At 37.0% G+C, this 20,539-nt stretch overlaps 1 protein-coding gene across 1 annotated transcript in view; it reads left to right on the forward strand.

Annotated features, from left to right (window-relative positions):
* Positions 1-20,539, forward strand: part of DNAH6 (dynein axonemal heavy chain 6) — a 187,960-nt gene that overhangs the window by 106,603 nt on the left and 60,818 nt on the right. Inside the window, exons 48-55 of the mRNA XM_058168036.1 lie at positions 1,142-1,377; positions 5,590-5,851; positions 7,395-7,518; positions 8,369-8,565; positions 10,366-10,569; positions 13,566-13,691; positions 16,056-16,220; positions 16,773-16,837. Coding sequence (XP_058024019.1) covers positions 1,142-1,377; positions 5,590-5,851; positions 7,395-7,518; positions 8,369-8,565; positions 10,366-10,569; positions 13,566-13,691; positions 16,056-16,220; positions 16,773-16,837 — 1,379 coding nt within the window. The remainder of the gene's footprint in view (positions 1-1,141; positions 1,378-5,589; positions 5,852-7,394; positions 7,519-8,368; positions 8,566-10,365; positions 10,570-13,565; positions 13,692-16,055; positions 16,221-16,772; positions 16,838-20,539) is intronic.

A 20,539-nucleotide genomic window follows, 5' to 3' on the forward strand; every position in this document is an offset into this window, starting at 1 on the left:
GAGAGATAATTTCTGAGGAACTGCTATTGTCCCCTTAGTACTATCAATTATTAGGGTGCAGGACAAGGTAAGGATTTCCTCCTTCCCCTGTTTTAATAGCAATAGCATTTAGACTTATATACACCTTTACAGTGCTTTACAGCCCTCACTAAGCAGTTTAAAGAGACAGCATATTGCCCCTAACAATCTGGTGTTTTTTTTACCAACCTCAGAAGGATGGAAGACTGAGTCAACCTTGAACTGGTCAGAATCAAACTGCTGGCAGTCATCAGAGTTAGCCTGCAATGCTATATTCTCACCCCTGCACCACCAGGCTCTGATAGAAGTATTTACTACAATAGAAACAATAAACTTACCAGAATTCTTCCCAGTGGAGGTTTTTGATCCACCAGAATTCTACTGTCTGAAAAGTGAAGGAGTTTCTCTAGTTATACAATCTACCCCCTCTGCTTTAAAACTCTGGAAGACTAGGGAATCCTTTGAGGCAATGGGGAAGATAGTATTGGAGGCCCATCTACACTTCCCTCCCCACACTGTTCTTCCTATTAGAAGAATTTTGCTTAAGGATATTTCATCTAATCCACTAAATTATGAATTCCCATATAACCAATGACCGCTACCTGTTCTATTTCGTTTTCTTAGGAAACATGCATGTAATCCTCAATTTAAAAGCAGTCATTTCACAATGGTTTGGAGCTACAACGGTACTTTAAAAAGTGATTTTTAAAGAACCTGTCCTCAAAGTTATGACCATTGCATCATCCCGATAATCCCATGAGTTTGGGCATTAGGCAGTTGACTTCCATTTGCAACCAATGGCGATTTGCAACCTTTCCAGCCAGCTTCCAACAAGCAGAGGCAATGGGGGAAGCTGGATTTGCTTAACAACCATGTGATTCACTGAACAACAATGTTAAAAATAATTGTGAAATTGGGTGGGTAGGGGGGTCATGTGATGACTCGTTTAACAACCGCATTGTTAGTGACAAAATCCTGTTCCTCACTGTGGTCTTAAGTCGAGGATTAGCTGTGTTTAAAATATATCTTTTTTCTTAAAATATGTATTTCTTTTTCATTTTATTTATTGATTAAATTGTTATGCTGCCCATCTCCCCTACAAGGTGATTCTTTTTTCTTCCAGGTTCGGCGTGTTGTTCAGGAAGATGAAGCTGTTGCAAAAGTAAAGGCAGAGGAGACTCAGGCAATAGCTGATGATGCCCAGCGTGATTTGGATGAAGCCCTTCCAGCTTTAGAAGCTGCCAACAAAGCCTTAGATTCTTTAGATAAGGCAGATATTTCTGAAATCAGAGTTTTCACTAAACCTCCTGATCTTGTCATGACAGTGATGGAAGCTATTTGTATTCTTTTAAACGCAAAGTAAGATTGCTATACTGTATGTTTAATCTTTTGCATTGACTTGTAGCTTTACCCTTCACCTAGAGTGATGTTGTTTCTAAAAGCAGTTTTCTTCAGCATATGTTAATTTTTCCATGTTTTGTGCAATATACATGATGCCCCTCTTGATACAAATTTCCCTACAGATTTTGAAATAGATAAGGCCATGATGATGAAACCCTAGACATGGTGACCGCACACTATCCCTTGGTAATAGTTATAGATAGGTCCAGTGGTGGGATTCAAGTAATTTAACAACCGGTTCTCTACCCTAATGATTTCTTCCAACAACCAGTTTGCCAGATTGCTCAGAAAGTTAACAACCGGTTCTCCCGAAGTGGTGCGAACTGGCTGAATCCCACCACTGGATAGGTCTTTCCTCCCTATCCCCCATCCCCCAGATATTAGGGCTTCAGATTCATAAGGAAAAACATGCATCGGAGCCCACCTGGCACTTCTCAACACCTTTATAAAACTACTCAGTCTCTTCCCAAGGTCACATAATTGTCTTCTGCATCCGGTGTGCAATCTTGAGAAAAGAAATGTTGGCTTGAATGAGTAGCTGACCCAATGGAATCCAGTAACGTGTGACCCTTTAAGTGTAGTTATTGGAAAGCAAATGAGAGGTGTAGTAGTAGACTTTTATAAAGATAGGTTGGTCTAATGATTAAGACACCCTGCTAGAAACCAGGAAACCTTGAGTTCATTCCACCTTAGTCATGAAAAGCTGATTGGTTGACTTTGGGCCAGTCACTCTACCCAATCCACCTCATAAGGTTGTGTTTGAGGGAAAATGGGAGGAGGAAGAAGAAATATTAGGTATGTTCACCGCCTTAGATTATTAATACAGATAATAAAGGTGGGATAAAAAATAAATAAATACAATAAGAATTCTGACTTTTCAAGATTCTGGTCCACCTCGTTGTAAGTAGGACTTCACTTACTATCATCAAACTACACATCTTCCTTAATGCTTACAGTTGACTTCAGCACTCTTTTCCTCTCGATATTTGCTCTTATATTTTTCCTTCCGTGTTTCTTCTGCCGTTGCACTGTTCCAGCTGCTCTTTTTATACATTTTTTTCCCCCAGACAAGCTGTCAACTATTGTGGCATAGCCTCGAAATATAGCTGTTTAGTTGACTGTTGGCATAGGTATTTCATTAACCTTCAAGGTTTCCAAAAAACCAATGCCCACACCATTCTTTAAATTGTCTTCCCCAATGGCCAAAATCTCCTATGCTCTGATTCATCTTATAGGGAATATAAGGATGGCTGTACATTTCATAACTAGTCCATTTTGCCCTTAGCATAGTCTATCTCATGACTGACATTTGCAATCAACTATTACATAATTACTAGAAAATTTGATTTTTCAGTTAGAGAAAAAAAATCCTCATTTGTAATCTAAATTCTATTTTGTACATGCCAAGCCAGACAAAACTGACACGTAAAGTAAATTTGCAAATTGGCTCTGCCCTTCTAACCATTGTATGTCCCATCTGCTTATAGAATAGAATAGAATAGAATTTTATTGGCCAAGTGTGATTGGACACACAAGGAATTTGTCTTGGTGCATATGCTCTCAGTATACATAAAAGAAAAGATACGTTCATCAAGGTACAACATTTACAACACAATTGATGGTCAATATATCAATATAAATCATAAGGATTGCCAAAGAGATTGGTGATGGGAACTATGAGACGATTAATAGTAGTGCAGATTCAGTAAATAGTCTGACAGTGTTGAGGAAATTATTTGTTTAGCAGAGTGATGGCCTTCGGGAAAAAACTGTTCTTGTGTCTAGTTGTTCTGGTGTGCAGTGCTCTATAGCGTCGTTTTGAGGGTAGGAGTTGAAACAGTTTATGTCCAGGATGTGAGGGGTCTGCAAATATTTTCACGGCCCTCTTCTTGATTCGTGCAGTATACAGGTCCTCAATGGAAGGCAGGTTGGTAGCAATTATTTTTTCTGCAGTTCTAATTATCCTCTGAAGTCTGTGTTTTTCTTGTTGGGTTGCAGAACCGAACCAGACAGTTATAGAGGTGCAAATGACAGACTCAATAATTCCTCTGTAGAACTGAATCAGCAGCTCCTTGGGCAGTTTGAGCTTACTGACTGTGAATAACTCCCTAAATAGATGCACCTCTTGGATTTTTTATGATGATTACTCATATGACGTAATTCAATGATTATTCATTTGATTATGTCTGATTTATTTTGGGCATGTCATGTATGCAAATCCATTGGAGAAGGCAATGACACTAGGAATGGTTAATGGAACAAGAAGAAGGGGCAAGTAAAAAATGCTGGCTTGATAACATCAAATCTGATACAAAGTTGTACATCCAACAATTGAAAGAAGCTGTGCTTGACAGGATAGTATGAAGAGCACTTGCCTGTAAAGTCGCCAATAGTCAGATACGACTAAATGGTTAAAACAACAGTAACTCATTTGCTTAATTAGTTTAATACAAGATTATCAACTTGTATTTTTGTTTTGGGTAAATTGATCATAATATATATTATATTACACAATTACACATATTTATTAGATAAAGATATGGATTTAGTATAGATGTACTTGTAATAAGATTTAGAAAAAAATGAGCTCCACTGAATTCAGTGACTCTACATAAATAGAAATGCTGTCCGATATTATCAAGTTTAAAGCAGAATAACTGTTCAATAACTATGACTAAATGGTATCAGTTTGTTTATATGTTTGTCAATTTCTTACAAGGCCATCTTCTCTTCATCTAATGATATCAATTTGAGAATCTGTATTCTATATATCCTTTTTAATGCTTCGAGAACATTAAATCATATAAAACAATATAGAATTATTTTCCTTTTTGGATGCTTCGCTTATGTTTCAGTAGTCTTGATTTTAAAACAATATTGTTTTGTCATGTAGCAATTTGAGCTTTTATACAAAAACATGACATGTAGATAACTATCCTTTTTAGGGAAGAGAAATCAGAACATTTCATATATGAGTTTCTCTTCCTATAACTAAAGGACTATAATTAATCACATCTTTCAGATTATTTATGACAGTACATAAAGAGTGTAACCCTATATATGTTTACTCAGAAATAAAAATCTACATGTCATAATTGTTTTTAGAAGGTGTATCATAGGATTGCAGACAGCCCACTGTAATGTTATTTGTCAAATAAACTACAATAGTTGGAATATTTATTGCTGGCACTTCAGTATCTCAGCGGAACTAAGCCTCAAGCTGCAGTTGTAAATTGTCTTCTTTCCATTTCTACATAAAAAAGAATTATGTATGACATCAAAAATGACAGCATATTTTATCCATCTCTCATTTACTTTTAGAGTATGTCAATGATATGGATGAAAACATATTTTCTGTTTAAAAAGTAGAAAGGAATCTTGTGTTTGCCAAGGAAAAAGAAAGATCAAAAAGACTGCCTCAAGATAATGAAATTATACATTTTTACGTGTTGGGATGTGGTTAGATTTTCTCTGCTGTAAAAGAAGAGAAATTTTAGCAGCCTAATATACTTTCTTTTTAAAAAATGAATTAAATGATATTTATAATGGTTAAGGCACCAGGCTAGAAAGTAGGAGACTGTAAATTCTAGACCCAACTTTGGGCCAGTCTCTCTCTCTCTCTCTAAGCCCAAACACCTCACAGGGTTGTTGTATGGAGAATACGAAGAAGGAGGAGTTAGGTATGTTCACTGCCTGGAGTTATATATAAAAAATAATGAAGGTGAGATAAAAAATATAAATAATAATAAGCTTTACTTGGAATAGCTTTCATCCTGCAATGATCCACCATCAAACATTCACATTTGCCTATCCCAGGTCTTGGGAAGGGCTCAGTAAGTGGATAAAAATACAAAACTCAGTCTGACCATCTTGGCTGACTGTGGGACAAACCATAGGAGCTTCAGTTTATGATACTGCAAAACTGTAAATTAAACATGCAGCATCCAGCACAGTTTTTCTTGTATTATATCTTCTCCCTAGGATCAGAGGCTTAAATAATTGTTTTTAACTCTTTTCACCAAGTCTGCATAGTGGTATACCAGTAGGTCATTAAACATATATTTCATCTTAAAACAAGTATTTTTTAAAAAAACAAAATTATAATGATCTTTTTACAGTGTATATTTTCCAGGGAAGATCTTCATCAATCTTTTCATTTTGATTTTTCAGGCCTGACTGGGCAACAGCAAAACAACTACTTGGGGATTCTGCCTTCCTGAGGAAGCTTCTAGAATATGATAAAGAAAATATAAAGAGCGCAATATTAGCTAAGCTTCAGAAATACGTCAACAATCCTGACTTTGTGCCAGAAAAGGTAGAGAAAGTGTCAAAGGCATGCAAGTCTATGTGCATGTGGGTGAGAGCTATGGATTTATACTCTCGCATTGTGAAGGTGGTCGAGCCAAAAAGGCAGAAGTTACATGCTGCCCAGGTATTTATTCTTTTTTCCCCAGGATTTTTTGTCTGCGGTCTGATTATTAACTGATGAATCAATTCACTTTCATCAGGATTCTGCTGTTGATTCTTTCCTACAAGGCTGTTTCCTATATTAACATGTAACCTGTCTTGGATTATGGAAATTTTGGAATTCATTCTTCACAATGTTAGATGTCTGTCTTTCTCTTTCCTTTCCATTTCCAAACCTGCAGGGGCATAAAATATTTTACACTTCTTGTCTTGCAAAAGCATAAGAGTCAAAGAAGAATTTGCTGATTCTCTAGGCCTGCCCTTCTGCATTTGCTTCCTTAGACAAAGCTGACAGTAGTGGAGAACGTTTGGTTAGTTTAGCTTTCATAAAAAATCTCCTCAAATTACCATTGTCTGAACAGTAGCGTTGCTACCACAACAATTTCAATATTATTTATTTTCTTTATCAAACTCTCTCCTTTAAATCAAACTGACAGAGCTAGGGGTGAGTTTATGTACTTCCTGCTTCCCCTCAGAACAATTCATCTCTGTATCTAAAGTTGATGCAAGTGAATGTTTTTTTTAAAGTTAAAATCATCAGCTTATTTTTATGAGTGGCAATGTTTGCGTTTTTATTTTGTTTTCCTCATTACATTTCTATTGCATGATCCCCAAAATAGAGAATGTGTTGTTTCTGGAATTGCCTTCATTTACAGCTTTAGAAGAACAATTAAGATTTACCTCTGTAGCAAGATGCTTATATGATAACAAACTAGTGGGGTGTGTGTGTGTGTGCACTATAATATTGTTATTTATATATTTTTGAGAAGAAATATATTTGGCATTTCTATAATTGGTTGTTGTTAGCTGTCTTGACCCTAATATGAACAGAATGGAGGACTATAAATTGAATAAATGAATCTAATGTATTTTGCTAACATGCCCCAAAACCATTAGTCCATCCATTTTACATGTCTTTAAGTGGCATGCCATAATGAAGTAGCAATATTTCAGAAATATTTGATTATCTGATAAAAGAGAATCATCATATGACAATATAAAATAAAATTGAAATCAGGGAGGAAAATCTTTCCTGCTGCCCATTTTCTCACAAACGTTTCAAGATGTTTCAAAGAAAGTTGTTGCTATAATTCCCATTCCAATGTTTTTGTTCTCAAACGAAGCATGTGCGCATGACCTGGAGTAGGAAGGAATATTTTACAGCTGTTCCATTTACTAATACATTTAATTATATTGGTATCACAATAAATTGTTAGTTTAGCATGATACCAAAAGAGTTGGATTTGATTCAAACTTTGATTCAAATGCAATTCTGTTTTTAAGGGTAGTGACTCATTTTGAGGAAATCTTGCGATTCCTCAAAGTGAACATGAATATGTATTAAATGTTATATAATTTATAAGGTTATATAAGTAATTATAATGTATAATTATTTGTAGTTTCTTCTATATTCTATTTTGCTGTAAAGCAACTGTGCAAATGAATAAAATAAGACATTAAGAATATATGGCAGAATAATAATTTGAATTAATTTGTATTATGATTAGGCAGAACTTGATGCAACTTTAGCTAACCTCCGTGATAAGCAAAAAAAACTGAGACAGGTAGAGGAGCAAATACAGGAATTACAAGACCAATATGAAAGAAGTGTGAATGAAAAAGAAAGCCTTGGTAAGTACCTGTTTTAAAAATTATAAAAAATATTTTAGAGTGGTGTTTCTTAATTACCTTCTTAGTGTAAGGAACAAGTTCTAAACTCCCATGAAGTCTGTACCAATACAAGTAGTCCTTGACTTATGACCACAATTGAGTCCAAAATTTCTGTTGCTAAGCATGACAGTTGTCAAGTGAGTTTTGCCACATTTTACAACCTTTCTTGCCAAAGTTGTTAAGTGAATCACTGCAGTTGTTAAATTTGTGACATGGTTGTTAAGTGAATCTGGCTCCCCCATTGACTTTGCTTGTCAGAAGGTCACAAAAGGTGATCACATGATCATGGGACACTGCAACCGTCATAAGTGAATCAGTTGCCAAGCATCTGAGTTTTTGATCATGTGACCATTGGGGATGCTGCAACTTTCATAAGTGTGAAAAATGGTCATAAGTCATTTTTTCAGTGCTGTTGTAACTTTGAACAGTCATTAAATGAACTGTTGTAAGTTGGGGACTACTTGTAAAAGTTCACCAGTGTAGTTTATTAACATCTTAAAATCCTGCTGACATGCCATCTTTCAAAAATATATTTTCATTGAAGATGTATACACAAAATGTAATAGCAAAATATCCATATGTGAGAAATGTGTCATGTTATGTTAGGAAGGCAGTCTGGTAAGAGAGTGAACATTATCAACACAAAATTAAATGATCATAATCTATTTTTTAAGAATTACTCCACAATGAAATCTTTCACATTGTTAACTCTAGTGCTGTATTTTGTTATTCATTCAAAAGACAAAAAATACTTAACGAAATGAATTACCCTGAATTATAACCATGATCTAATAGGATTATCATTGTTTAGCAAAGACCATGGCACTGACTCAGGCTCGTCTCAACCGCGCTGGAAGACTTACGGCTGCATTAGGGGATGAACAGGTTCGATGGGAAGAAAGTATTTTGAATTTTGAGGCAGAGATTTCAAATATCACTGGAAATGTATTCATAGCTGCTGCTTGTGTAGCTTACTATGGGGCTTTTACTGCACATTATAGACAATTGGTGAGTCAATTAAAATATTTACTTTCTCTAGACCATAATTTCTAGTGATTTGACTTTTATTTTTATCTTATTCTAAAGCCAATAAGCTTCATAAAAGCTGCTGTACATCATAGAAGCAGTTGTAAATCTAAATAAGTGCAAATAATGTTTCCACATATGGAGAACTGTAAAAAAATCTATATAGCCAAATCGTGATTTTTCCCTTTTTGCTGTCAGTAACTCAAGAGTGGCTAAGCGAACTAGATATTTTTTTGATCCTGCTCTTTAAAATAATAATCAAGATCAAAAAGAAGGAAAAATGTTTAAGTGGAAACTGTAACCTAGAATGGAAATAGTGATTTGGGAGCCACTATTAATGCACGCTGTTCAGGTCAAATATTTATAGTGGCACAGTGGTTAGAGTGCAGTTCTGCAGGCTACTTCTGCTGCCTGTCGGCTGCCTGCAATTTATCAGTTCAAATCTCACCAGGCTCAAAGTTGACTCAGCCTTCCATCCTTCCAAGGTGGGTAAAATGAGGACCCAAATTGTTAGGGGCAATATGCTGACTCTGTAAACCACTTAGAGAGGGCTGAAAAGCACTGTAAAGGGGTATATAAGTCTAAATGCTATTGCTATTGCTATTAAAACAGGGGGAGGAGGAGATCCTTACCCTGCCCTGTAGCCTAATAATTGATAGTAATAGCAGTTCCTCAGAAACTATCTTTCTGTAACTATGTGTATCTCATCTTAGTTTTGGCATATGCCAAAAAGGTTTACTGTTATATACAGATGGAGATATTTTATAGGAAAGTAAAATATTTTATGTTTTTATTTACAGGTAGTGCTCGACTTATGGTCACAATTGAGCCCAAAATTTCTGTTGTTAAGTGAGACATTTTTAAGTGAGGTTTGCCCCCATTTTATGACCTTTCTTACCATAATTGTTAAGTGAACAACTGCAGTTGATAAGTGATAAGTTAGTAACTGGTTGTTAGGTGAATCTGGCTTCCCCATTGATTTTGCTTGTCAGAAGGTCGCAAAAGGTGATCACATGATTTTGGGAAAGAGCAGCAATCATAAATATGAACCAGTTGCCAAGAATTTTGATCACATGATCATGGGGATGCTCCAAAGGTTGTAACTGTGAAAAAATGGCCACTTTTTTCAGTGCCGTTGTAACTTTGAATGGTCATTAAATCAACTGTTGTAAGTCGAGGACTACCTGTATTTTAGTGGCAATTGCAAATTGTTTAAAAAGTAAAAATTGTCCAAAATTATCTAAAAACAAACATATTTTCAGAAGTAATTAGTATCATTAATAGATGCCTACAAAAGCAAAAATATTTTCATAATTAGATTTTTGTGGTCGATTGCACAGTTAACCAAATATTTATAGAATTCTTCCCAAGGACCTGGGATATTTTTATTATTACATTATTCAATGTAGATGACAATGCTGTTATAATGCAGTTCTTTTTACCTGTACTTGAATTTTTATATCTACCAATCCCATTGACTACTATCCAGCAATATTTCTATGTAATTTTCCACCACCAAAGTCAGAAGCAATTGCTGAAAAATCAGAATTCTGGTCCTACTCATTTTGACAATCTCATTAAGAGAAAGATCTTTTGGTTTATAAGATTATTTATATTCCAAAACATTACTATATAATTTCAGATCAGCCAGTTATATATATCTTCATATTGAACATCTGCCTTATTAACTCTCATGCAAACTTTGTCTTGATTAAAATAATTAGTATTTCATACAGTAACCGAAATAGCTTTTCCTGATCTGTGTTTACCCCTTCAAATTAGTTAATTGAATGCTGGATCAAACAATGCCAAGATCTAGACATTCCTATTAGTTCTGACTTCAGTCTTATAAATATTTTGGGAGACCCCTATGAAATTCGACAATGGAATACTGATGGATTACCTCGCGATTATGTTTCTACTGAAAATGGCATTCTAGTTACACGTGGGCGGCGCTGGCCACTCATGATTGATCCTCAGGATCAGGTAAGTGCTTATTTTAATCATTTATTCATAGCTGGCATATTCAAGAAATATAGTTTGTTTTTATATATAAAAGACATGTGTGCAATTATTATTCAGTATTGTTGGTTTATGGTCCTTTAGAGATCCAGCTTGCTTTCTAGGCTCTGGATAATATGTTCCTTCTATCAACTTGCTCTGCTAGTTTGAAAAGAAGAAGAAAGACACAGAAGGATTTAGGGATTTGCCACTGCTTTTCTGAACACACTACCATTGATTTTGTCAAATTGGATCACTGAACCTCTGAACCTTTCCTCTGATTCTCAGCTACAATTTCACCAATCTATCATTGTGATCTGGATTCTTTGAACAAACAAGCACCATATCAACCCTGAAGACATCTTGGAGCTTCAGAGTTGCCACACTGGAGATAAGGGACAGGGAGGGGGGAATTGAGATAGTTGGGACTTTGTACCCAAAATAAAATACTTTCTCTTGGCAACCAAGGATATTATCACACCTGATCAGAGGAAGGAGGAGTGATGTCACTAGGCAGCCAGACGGAGCCATGATTGGACCATGTGACTTTGTCTTGAGAAAATGAAAAACTTTTGGTTTTAATTAGGTGAAAACCGCAGGAACCGTCAGAGTCGGTTTTCACAAGATCTGTGCCAATATGATACATCCAATAAAGCTATACTTTGAGGCATCTACTTGCCTCGGAGTTTTGCTTGCTATGGGTCTATTTCTTGGAACACAAGCACACCTCCTTCTTTCTCAACTATTATAACAGATCTATCCAATAACTGCTACCCTGTTTCTAGAACTGTTGGCTTTTGAACACCCAGAATTTCTTCAACATTTTAATTGGCCCTGGAACTATTCACTTCTTTCTTTAGGCCCAATATATACCATAGTAGTATCTGGCAGTCTTCTATAATGGCAACATACAGCAATAATAGTCACAAACAGCAATATCTATTTAACCACATAGAGTTGTGTATTTGAAATGGGTGGCCACATAAATTTACCAAATAAAACAAAACAAAATGGAGTTACCCTGTGATAAGATAGGTGTACTGTGCTTGTAGGACAAGGTAGCTGTGTGAAAGAAAGGCCATAGTTGTTTCAACTTAACTAGACATCACCTTCCAGCTGCCATTATATCATTCTCTTCTTTCTTTGGTTAGATAGAATAGGGAATTTATGATTAAAGAATAGAGGAAAATTGAAATCTATATATGTGATTGTTTATTCGTTACTCTGTGATGGGAGGCCAGGATTACTGAAGTAATTCTCTATCAGGGTTATCATATTGCCCCTGTAGTCTGTTTTCTTTTTCTTTATGCCAAGAAAAAGAGTTTTAAAAAGCGCAGAAATTCAAAACAATAGCTAAGCTGCGGTCATGAAAAGTTCCTTATCAAATTCTCATTCTTATAATTGCCATGTAAGAAAGTGCCTCCTGAACCTTCCAGATCCAGGCTGCCAATAGCATCTTCCTTCAACATTTGCCATATTTTTAAAAATATATACAATGCATTTTCAAACTGACGAAAAACTATTCATATTTCCTAGCTTCTGCAAATAAATGGGTGATTGTTGATAGTAAATAGACCCTGACATATCTTCAATGCTGATAGTATTTGTTTTCTCAAACCTTGTTAAAAAATACTCTATACTGTTAATACCACCATTATTATTTTATTTATTTATTTATTTATTTATTGCATTTGTATACCGCCCTTCTCCCGAAGGACTCAGGGCAGTTAACAGCCAATTTAAAAGATACAATAAATATACAATAAAAACAAAACTAAAATTTATATAAATAGTGGCCAAAATTAAAAACCAAATAATATAAAAACTAAAACCCCATTTAAAATTACTTAATCAGGCTAGCCCAGCTCGACAGAATAAAAGTCTTCAGTTCATGGCGGAAAGTCCGAAGGTCGGGGAGTTGGCGAAGCCCCGGAGGCAGCTAGTTCCAGAGGGCAGGAGCCCCCACAGAGAAGGCCCTACCCCTGGGGGTCGCCAGACGACATTGTTTCACCGACGGTACCCCAAGGAGGCCCTCCCTGTGGGAGCGCACAGGTCGGTGGGAGCTGTTTGTGGCAGTAGGCGGTCCCGTAAATAGCCCAGTCCTAAGCCATGGAGCGCTTTGAAGATGGTAATCAACACCTTGAATTGTACCCGAAAGACCACCGGGAGCCAGTGCAGCCCGCGCAGGATAGGTGTTATATGGGACCCACAAGGTGCTCCCTCTATCACCCATGCGGCCGCATTCTGGACCAGTTGGAGCTTCCGGGTGCTCTTCAAGGGGAGCCCCATGTAGAGAGCATTGCAGTAGTCCAGGCGAGATGTGACAAGGACATGGGTGACTGTGCGCAGCGCAACCCGGTCCAGAAAGGGACGCAACTGGCGGATCAGGCGGACCTGATAAAAAGCCCCCCTGGCGACAGCCGTAAGATGTTCTTCAAAAGACAGCCGCGCATCCAGGAGGACGCCTAAGTTGCGTACCCTCTCCGTGGAGGCCAACGACTCGCCCCCAACAGTCAGCAATGGAGTAAGCTGGCTGTACCGGGAAGCCGGCATCCACAGCCACTCGGTCTTCGAGGGATTGAGCCGAAGTCTTATAAGCTTATAAGCATCAGATTTGAAGGATCCCTCTGTTGCTTGTTATAACAATCCTCTTTCTCATGCAAATTCCTTGCCATGGGTGGAGGATCTCACCTACCAGGCAGTAGAGGAAACTCCTCTTGTATTTACCTTAATTTTACTTGCAAAAGGATGAGCAAAACTGAGAAATGTTGGTTTAAATTCTCATTCTGCCTCTAATTATCACCCTGAAAAAAACAAGGCAAGCAGTAAACCTCGATTTCACTCTGTGCTGATATAACAATTATAGAAATAATAAGGACATTCATTTTAGGGTCTGAATGTTTTAAGAAACAAATAAAATGAACAATCCTTTTAGTGTTCAATTAAGACTTCATGTTTAATCATATTTTTTTAATATACAGGCAAACCGTTGGATAAGAAACAAAGAAGCAAAATGTGGTTTAAAAATAATTAAGCTCACGGACACTGGTTTCCTGCGTACACTGGAGAATGCTATTCGTCTGGGTTTACCTGTGCTTCTAGAAGAGGTTTAAATCTTTTTGCATTTACATACGATAATCTTATTATTATTCTTTTTTTTATAGTTTTTAGATTTATTCTGCATGCTACAATTGCTTCCTAAAAGCTCCATAAGAAAAATGATTTTCTTCAACTTCTGGGAGAATCAATGTTTATTTATTTGTTTGTTTATTTTTCTACCCCACGCATCTCACCGGAATGCCTCTGAACAGTTTACAAACAAAACATGCGGTCACATAAAAAGACATAGTTAAAAAACAGCGTCAAACGAAATAAAACAAGTTTAAATACGTAAAATGTTACAAAAGGCAGAAGGTGTGTCTCAAGCCACCAACCATTCCCAGTGTTGCATACCACTCTTGGGGCCCCATGCTAGTTATTTGCCATTTATGAGAATTCCGTGTGAATAGAGGACATTGGATTATAGATTAAACTTCAAAAAGTTTATAGTAAAATCCTTGTCACTTAATTTATAAAAAGACTGTGTGATTCGACTTAACAATCACATTAAAAATGGTCATAAAATCTGGTCATGGGATGACCCAGTTTATGACTATGATTACTTACAGCAGAAATTTCAGTCCCAATTGAGGTCATAAGGGCTGGGAAGTGGCTCAACAGGCTAATGCCGCCTGTTATTAATACACAGCTGCCTGCAATTACAATTACTGCAGGCTCGAGTCCCACCAGGCCCAAGGTTGACTCGCCTTCCATCCTTTATAAGGTAGGTAAAATGAGGACCCAGATTGTTGGGGGGGCAATACAAGTTGACTTTGTATATAATATACAAATGAATGAGACTATTGCCTTACACAATGTAAGCCGCCCTGAGTCTTCGGAGAAGGGCGGGATATAAATTCAAAAGAAAAAAAAAATAAGTCAAAGGCTACCTGTGACAACATTCCAGCTCATTGCCCAATCACCTCTTCCAAGAGAGATGTACTATATTGTAGAAGTTTTAAAATTCTTTTCTCCATGGCTCCAAACCAGGGCCATTTATTTTAAAACACAGTTTTTCTTTGGCCAGCTTATTCCCCAATATCCCAAATCTGCTTCCATTCTATTCGGCATTAGAAAGTTATCCTGCTGAAAGATATAGTTCTGAGCTCTTTTATATCATTTCTTTATAACAGTCTGTTGAGTTGAAAAGCATAAAAAAGGAGGTGTGGGGGAGAACCATCCTAGTTGTGCTTTTTATCATTGTGAATACTTGAAAATACTTTTTCCCATTTTAGGGAAGAGATATCCCAAAGCTTTGCATCCTAGAAAGTTATCTGCTTTATCCATATTTATTGAATATAATGGTAATAGTAATGGTAAAGGTAAATAATGGACTTCTTATATGAATGCCTCAAAGCCCTTTATATGGTGTAGTAGTTAGTAAGTATGACACACCAGTAAGGTTTGGAAACTTGGAACCCTGTAGATCAGGACAATTGTGCTGGTCTTTTTGGCTTGATAAGGTCCAAATTGAAAGAGAGGTAATTATATAACTAGCTGTAAGATATAGAATTCCAGCTTTTGAAATAAAATTATATATGTATCAATATATAAAGATATTGTGGCTCAACTATAGCTATGGCTATGAAATCTGACCTCTTGTTCCTGATCTCTTCTAAACATTCTAATGCCATGATGGCGAACCTATGGCACATGAGCTAGAAGTTGTACGCAGAGCAATCTCTCCAAGCACGGCAGCCACTGCCCGTTGCTCTTCCAGGTTCTGGCCCTCTGGTCTTTGCACGCACAAGAGTGCTGGAAACCGGAAAAGCAGCTCCCTAGCGTGCATGCACGCGCCAGGAAGGTGAGCTTCCTGTTTCTCATCATCATGCCCGCGTGCATGTCAGAAACTGGAAGACCAGGTGACTGGTGTACATACGCATGCTGGAAACGTAAAGCTTAGCTTCCCAGTACGGTCTTCCAGTTCCCAGTGCTCCCTGCATGCCAAAAAGGTTCACCAACACTGCCCTAATGCATGCATGTGCTAGCTGATCTTTTAAATGAATTTTCAAAATCGTACTTGGTAAAATCAGGGGTGAAATCCAGCAGGTTCTGACAGGTTCTAGAGAATCAGTAGTGGAAATTTTGAGCAGTTTGGAGCACCAGTAGCGGAAATTTTGAGTAGTTTGGAGAACCGGCAAATGCTACCTCTGGCTGGCCCCAGAGTGGGGGTGGGAATGGGGATTTTGCAGTATCATTCCCCTGGAGTGGGGTGGGAATGGAGATTTTGCAATATCCTTCCCCTGCCACGCCCACCAAGCCATGCCCACCAAGCCACACCATGCCCACCAAGCCACATCCACAGAACTGATAGTAAAAAAAATTGGATTTCACCACTGGGTAAAATATATGCTTTTCTTCGTTTTCAATAGATTAAAGAAACGCTTGATCCAGCCCTGGAACCTATTCTTTTGAAGCAGACTTTCGTTTCTGGCGGAAGACTGTTAATTCGCCTTGGAGATTCAGACATAGATTATGATAAAAACTTCAAGTTCTACATGACAACAAAAATGCCAAATCCCCACTATTTACCTGAGGTATAATATTAACTAGATGTTGTAGCTGAGCTGCAATTTTCTACAGTTATTCAATTGAGAATAATTCTGAGTAGATAACATAAAATTAGACTCTAAGAATTTAAAAAGAGGCATTTTTTTCCACTCAATTAAAGTAATCGTATATTTTGTTTGCAAAAACCATCTTAGGCTTTCCTTTATCTACATTAACAACATCTGCAAAAGTTATACTGCGTTTTTGTACAGTTGATAGACAGTGTGCTAATGACACTTTCTGGGCTCCATGATTTTTACTTTGTGGGGTTTTTTTATTTTTGTATGCATAATTTACTATAAGAAATGGGAAGTCTGAATGTTAATCAGCTTGTATTCTAATGGGTCTCAATTTTTTTTCTATGGAGAAAAATGGGCTAGAATTGGCAAACTGTTTACTTTCTTTCACTCATAACATTTGAAATAGAATGTAATTTGAAATATGGTCATGGAGCCCAGAAACTGTTATAGTAATTATATCAGAAAACAATAAAACCAGTTGCAACTTTCAAACACTTTCATACAGAAACTCCTACAAAGGTGAGGTATATGAGAGAGAAAAAGAAAGATAAGAGATACTGTATGTTAAAGGACCAACCTCTCAGGTAAGTTTGTTTATTGTAGAAAAGTGATGGATCCATTATGAAACAATTCCTGGTTTTATCCATGATCCAGCGTATGTTGGCAATTTGATTTCTAGTTCCTCTGCCTGTGCGAAATCCTGCCTGTACTTCTGGTAGTTCTCGATCCACATACTGCTGGAGCCTAGCTTGTAAGATTTTAAGCATAACCTTACTAGCATGTGAAATGAGTGCAATGGTGCAATAGTTTGAACAGTCTTTGACATTGCCTTTCTTTGGAATTGGAATGTAAACTGACCTTTTCCAATCCTGTGGCCATTGTTGAGTTTTCCAAATTTGCTGGCAAATTGGGTGTAGCACTTTTACTGTGTCGTCTTTTAAGATTTTGAATAGCTCAGCTGGAATACTGTCTCCTCCACTAGCTTTGTTGTTGTTCAGATTTCCTAAGGCCCATCTGACTTCACATTCTAGGATGTCTGGCTCAAGGTCAGTGACCACCCCACTGTGGTCAGGGATATTAAGCTCATTCTTGTATAGTTTTTCGGTGTAATTTTGCCACCTCTTCTTAATCTCTTCTGCCTCTGTTAGGTCCCTGCCATTTTGGTCCTTTATCATGCCCACCTTTGCATGAAACGTTCCCTTCATATCTCCAATTTTTTTGAATAGATCTCTGGTCCTCCCGATTCTATTGTTTTCTTCTATTTCTTTGCACTGTTCATTTAAGAATGCATTCTTATCTCTTCTAGCTATTCTCTGGAATTCTGCATTCAACTGGGTGTATCTTTCGCTTTCTCCCTTGCCTTTCACTTCCCTTCTTTCCTCAGCTATTTGCAGAGCTTCCTCAGACAGCCATTTTGCTTTCTTGCATTTCTTTTTCTTTGGAATGGTTTTAGTTGCTACCTCTTGACAATGTTGTGAACCTCCGTCCAGGCACTCTATCTATCAGATCTAATTCCTTAAATCTATTTGTCACCTCTATTGTATATTCATCAGGGATATGATTTAGTTCATACCTGAGTTGCCTGGTGCTTTTCCCTACTTTCTTTAGTTCAAGCCTAAATTTTGCAAGAAGAAGCTCATGATCTGAGCCACAGTCAGCTCCTGGTCTTGTTTTTACTGACTGTATAGAGCTTCTCCATCTTTGGCTGCAGAGCACATAGTCAATCTGACTTCTGTGTTGACCATCTGGTGATGTCCATGTGTAGAGTCGTCTCTTAGGTTGTTGGAAAAGAGTGTTTGCTATGACCATCGTATTATCTTGACAGAATTCTATCAGCCTGTGCCCTGCTTCTTTTTGTACTCCAAAGCCAAACTTGCTGTTATTCCGGTTATCTTTTGGCTTCCTACTTTAGCATTCCAATCTCCCATGATGATAAGGACATCATTTTTTGTGTTAATTCTATCAGGTGCTGTAGGGCTTCATAGAACCGGTCAATTTCATCTTCTTCAGCACCAGTGGTTGGGGCATAGACTTGAACTACTATGATATTGAATGGTTTGCCTTGGATTCGAACCGAAACCATTCTGTCATTTTGGGGATTGTATCCCAGTATTGCTTTTCCTACTCTTTTATTGATTATGAAGGCTACTCCATTTCTTCTGAGGGATTCTTTCCCACAGTAGTATACCTGATGGTCATCTGAATTAAATTCGTCCATTCCTGTCCACTTTAGTTCGCTGATTCCTAAGATGTCGATGTTCAGTCTTGTCATCTCTTGTTTGACCACGTCTAGCTTGCCTTGATTCATGGATCTTACATTCAGGTTCCTATGGAGAAAAAATCTTTACAGCATCGGACTTTCCTTTCACCACCAGATACATCTACAGCTGAGCATCCTTTCGGCTTTGGCCCAGTCGCTTCATTCTTTCTGGCGCTACTAGTACTAGCCCTCCGCTCTTCCCCTGTAGCATATTGGACACCTTCCGACCTGAGGGGCTTATCTTCTGGCGTCATATCTTTTTTCCTTTTTGTACTGTCCATACGGTTTTCATGGCAGAGATACTGAAGTGGGTTGCCATTTCCTTTTTCAGTGGATTACGTTTTGTTAGAACTCTCTGCTATGACCTGTCCATCTTGAGTGTCTCTGCACGGCATAGCTCATAGCTTCATTGAGCTACGCAAGCCCCTTCACCACAACAAGGTAGTAATCCATGAAGGGGAATTAGAAATTACCAAATGTTTAACAATGATTGCAGTTAAAAATACATTTACCAAAATATTTCATGAAGTTCTTGCAATGAACCCTAATAATTCTCCTAATTATTTGAGGTAACTTTTGCCTTGTGAAATGTTCAGTAAAGATTTAAAAGATGTATAAAAGTAGTGAGCCCCTTCCAAAAAGCAGGAATTTTTTTTATTGTTTTAGATAAATGAAATTATTTATGTCAATGTTTCCTTAATGAATTTCTTTTGTATCCAAGTTATAGCTAAGAGAGAGCCTAGATTGCTTTTTTGAATGGAAAGGGCACCATGATTCAAAAAGCAAGGCATTATAATACATTTAAAGGCTTGATATCTTCTCAGTGGAAAGCCAGTTTGGTGTAGTGGTTAAGACATCAAGCTAGATGCCAGGAGACTGTGAGTTCTAGTTCCACCATAGACACAAAACTAGTCACTTGGGCTAGTCACTTTCTTTCAAGACCATGGCAAATCACTTATGAAAAATCTTACCAAGAAAACTGGAGGAACTTATTCAGGCAGTCTCTGAGAGAATCAGATATGATTAAACAGAAGAAAAATAAATATTCTTAGTAGCATGTTTCAAAAGGATAATCAATGTGATTAAAGATATTTTCAGTGTATTTTGAGTGGTTTAATAATAAAACAACACATATGCACAAACAGATTGTTGGGAAACTGCAACTCTCACAATTCCTAGCTTTAATATACCTTCAAACCAGCTTGAGGAAAAGTGCAGAAAGATTGTAATTTTCATAATGTTCAATGGCAGACAAATTGTTCTACAGCATGTCAATGTATGCATTTGTGACTACAATAAACAAATTACTAATAATTACTTAAATAAAATTAAAAATTCTGACAAAATGTATCCCTCAATTTTGATATTTGCCAAATGCTACCAATACAATGGAAACAATATTTATCTGGCAAAATGGAGATGATTACTGCTAAAAGAGCAACCTTGCTTTCCATATTGAAATAGCTCCAATCTTTCAATTTTATCTCTATGGTTCGGGATTTCATAAATAATAAATATTTTAAAATAAATATGTGTGTGTGTGTGTATTAATTTATATGCCTATTTTCTAATAGTATTTAAAATATCTTTGTATATACATCACACAGTGGTTTTACTATAAATTATAAGGGAAAAAGTAGAAACCTACACGTATTCTTACATTATGAGGTGATTTGGATAATGTATTGCTACAGGGCTAAGAATGATCATAATCAAATGCTTTTTTTCCTTCTTATGACAGAATTCAGTACAAGTAGTCTTCGACTTACAACAGTTCATTTGTTAACCATTCAAAATTACAATGGCCCTGAAAAAAATGACTTATGACCATTTTTCACACTTATGACCATTGCAGCATCCCCATGGTCATGTGATTTACATTTGGATGCTTGACAACTGATTCACATTTATGACAGTTGCAGTGTCCGGGGGTCATGTGATCCCCTTTTGCAACCTTCTGACAAGCAAAGTCAATGCGGAAGCCAGATTCACTTAACAAATGTATTACTAACGTAACAACTGCAGT

Source organism: Ahaetulla prasina, chromosome 2 (genome assembly GCF_028640845.1).
Source record: "Ahaetulla prasina isolate Xishuangbanna chromosome 2, ASM2864084v1, whole genome shotgun sequence".
NCBI lineage: Eukaryota > Metazoa > Chordata > Lepidosauria > Squamata > Colubridae > Ahaetulla > Ahaetulla prasina.